General features: G+C 41.7%; 1 protein-coding gene across 1 annotated transcript; it reads right to left on the bottom strand.

Annotated features, from left to right (window-relative positions):
• Positions 1 to 6: 6 nt before the first annotated feature.
• On the bottom strand, positions 7 to 1,835 carry LOC111647515 (high mobility group protein B2-like; the record flags this gene model as incomplete). Its single annotated transcript, XM_023397132.2, has 4 exons — positions 1,695 to 1,835; positions 686 to 845; positions 199 to 347; positions 7 to 93 (listed from the first exon to the last, which is right to left on the bottom strand). Coding segments are annotated over exons 2-4 (383 nt in total), but the record flags the coding sequence as incomplete, so codon positions are not given.
• Between the last annotated feature and the right edge of the window lie 1,747 nt (positions 1,836 to 3,582).

Genomic DNA, 3,582 nt, shown 5'->3' with positions numbered 1-3,582 from the left:
CCAAGCTTCTTGGCAATATCACCAATGGAGATACCAGGGTGCTCCTCCTTGATCCTGGGGCGGTGGTCGGAGCAGAACACAAAGAAAGCAGAGCTGGGGAGAGAAAGGGATACAAGTGGGCACAGATTACATCCCTGCATATGGAAATAAATCCGGCACAAAGTTTTCCAGCACTGCATGGGGTAGTGTAGTACTTACGGTGGCCTCTTAGGGGCATTGGGGTCCTTCTTCTTCTTGCCCTTCTTGGCACCCTTAGGAGGAACGTATGATTTCATCTCTCGGTCATAGCGAACCTTGTCATTCTTCGCCAAATCCTCGAACTTCACCTTCTCCTTGGCAGACATGGTCTTAAAAAAAAAAAAAAAATCAAAAATTGCAATTTGCAGTTCAGTCTCAAATGTTTAATTTTTTTTTTAAAGTTTATAAACTACATGGACATTAATGTTACGATTAATTATTAAATTACGATTTTCGTCTAAATTAACGTCCTCGTGTGGAGTTGTCATTCCTTTCCCACTTTAGGGGTGGGGTTAATATGGGGGCAGGAACAGCAGCTGCACTAAAACAATATGGCTATTCAATAAACTATTCACTTCACAACTCCATGTACAAATCACGAGCCCACTCCTACGCTTCAAATGCAAATATTCTGATTTAAATCTTGTTAGAAACTGGCGTGACTTACCTTCCATCTTTCAGAGCATTTCTTGGAGAACTCTGCAAAGCTAACGCTGGTCCCTGGGTGTTTCTTTTTGTGCTCTTCACGGCAGGTCGCGACAAAGAAAGCATAGGAGGAGGTTTTTCCTCTAGGCTTATTTGGGTCTTTTGTCATGGCTGCGTTTAATCTGTGAACAACCGCAGAAAACACCACATGAAACAGGCGCAACAAAACAACCTACTTAAATGTCTGAGCTGGTAGTGTAATGTGAATTTACAGATCTGCTCGGGCTTATATCTGCACAAAACACATCCGTATATACGTTAATGCTAACTTTTAGTTTTGTCAATGTCGACTAAAGTAAATGTTCGCCCACTTCCCGTCTGTTGCAAATAACGTTACAATGGCACAAATGGGACAAACAGACGCCAAGGGCTGTTTTAAGGCTCTAATCGGATTTCTGCCTCTCTCGGACAAAAAGACGCGACTCCATTTTGTATCTTCCCGCCTAAACTAAACTGCGCCAAACAAAGTATTCAGCCTAACAAAGTATTCAGCATGACAAAGTATTCAGCAACCACTTCACGGTCACACGGATGCTATTCTGTCTCTAATTGCCGAGCCACTGACCACAGAAGTAAGTGTGGACCCTACTTCAAACTTTAAATGTGGGAGCCGCCGTCATGTAGTAAGCTAAGCTACCAAACCAAATGGCGTTTGAACTGCATGCTGCGCACACAGCTACAGACTACACCGCCTATTTCAGTGTCGAAAAACACCCGAAACGTCACTGTTTTTCGTCTGAAATTAGCGAATCCAACGATTTTGTTCACATGGAGAATACATGTAATGTTGTGATTAACGCCAACACACAAATCAGAAAAAAATAACTTATTTACTATTAGATTTTAGGCAGTAAACATCCTAAAAAACGAAACTCGTTCGACGTAGTCATTACACAGAATTACCCAAGAAATATCGTGACTTTAAATAACAAAGGTAGCTAAACACAATTGTAGAAAACGGCGGATCTTACCGGTTTGCTGCAAGATAACTTGTAAACGAGTGAATGAGGAAGAAAGCTCAACTGTTTTGTCACTGTCTGCGAGGCTCAACTAACTTGACCAGAACCACTTCAATAACTCCTCCCTGTCCTCAGCGGATTGGTCAGATTGGAGCATTTAAATTTGAACGTAGGACACAAGACACACCCGCCATTGTGATTGGGTATAGTGTGCGTGATTAAGAAATCAAGTTTGTGTGCGTTGCCTGTACGCTGATTGGTTTAACTGGGCTTTTAAACATTCGGCGCGAAAACTCCTTTGTTAGCTTGGGGTCAGAGTGTCTGTTGATTTGTTGGTCCGTATACGTTTCAACTGTTTGTTTCCTCTGTGTGAGACAAACAGCAGCATAAATAATTAAGGGCCCGTTTCTGTGGCGTCTAATTCAACTAGTCCTCGGTCGGTTTTCGCGGCAGGTGACTGCTCAACTGGACAGAAAAGGAAAATAAGACTTCCGGATTTATCCTCCCCTTCACAAATATAAGTGACTCTGGTGTGGCGTTTGTGCTCTCTCCTCTAACAAACGAGAGGTCAAATTAACATTGTAAACTACTGAGGTGCATTGACCAAATATATATCTCAATATATATATATATTACTGGATGACTAATGTCAAACAACGGATAACTAAATCACAACAAAATATGGAGGCAATGGGCACCTTGTTCTACATGGACCTACACAGGTGTGTGGTATATAATCTCCTTTTCTTCACGGGCAGGGAAATGCACAGTGTAAAAATAACAAAGGGAAGAGATTATTCATGTAGGCTTACACAACATCATGACAGCTCTTCATCAGTAAGCTGCATAATGATATATCCATAATGTATAAACAATCCCAGGAGCAGGAAGTGTGTAAGTCAGGTAAAAACAACAAGTCACAAATGTCCAGACTTATTGTTCTTCCCAGTCCTCTGTCTTTGCTGCACACCATCAATCATCTCCAGAGTTTTAGGAGCTTGGGGTTTTCTTGTGTTTGTTTTGTTTCACACCTTGTAGATGATTAAATGAAGAGATTCTTGTTCATGGAGGAATTTGTCACTTCAGTTTATTCCTGGTGGTAAGCGATACTCATATCTGTGCAGCTGAAGAGACTGCATCGGCAGTGAAATAAGCTAAATCTCATGTTAATGCCTTTAAAATATATTATTGTAAAGAACCACGGCTCACCAGTGAGGATGGAGGCGGAATGTAGACCTGTGCTGATCTACTTCTTGGATAAAATGTTTTGATATCACGGCAGTGATATTCTCTACAATCATCAGTTACATACATGCAGATATAGTTGCAGGACAATTTCAACTAAAATCACTAATAAAGAAAACTAAATAGATGAACCGAGTGCATTATTCTGTCTGAGATCATCAGCTGGTCTACAGATACGTCAAAGAGGAGTTTTAGAAGAAAAGAGTAACTGGTCACAGGAAAAGAAAACAGAGCAGATTGTGTTGATTGACTCCTATGGGGTCTTCTCTACAGGCTACAGGACCAGCTCCAAATCCTTGTTCATATGAAGCAACTGCACGGAGAGAGACGTGCACACATATTAATGCTACTACATGAAGACAAATGAGAAATGAAAACCCCAGTTTCCATAATAAGGGCACACAGTTGGAGTGCATGGAGAGTGATCAGACCTCAGACCCATTGTCTTCAAGTCAACCATGCATTAAGTAGATGGGCTCTCTCTCTGAGGGCGGGTGGCAAATACATGTCAAAGGAAAACTTCAGCTAAATGTTCCTCCTTTTGTTGGAGAAATGACTTGGTGCAAATCTACTCCCTGCTAAGTCTAACGACCTGAACAGAACAACAGTGGGCTGTCGTCATACAGCAACACGCTCTGTGTCCACCATCACCTTC

This window comes from Seriola lalandi, unplaced genomic scaffold (genome assembly GCF_002814215.2).
Source record: "Seriola lalandi dorsalis isolate HSWRI2012SDOR001 ecotype SW California unplaced genomic scaffold, Sedor1 jcf7180002035454, whole genome shotgun sequence".
NCBI classification, from domain to species: domain Eukaryota; kingdom Metazoa; phylum Chordata; class Actinopteri; order Carangiformes; family Carangidae; genus Seriola; species Seriola lalandi.
Note: the sequence above shows the minus strand (reverse complement) of the source record. Positions and strands in the feature narration are given on the sequence as shown.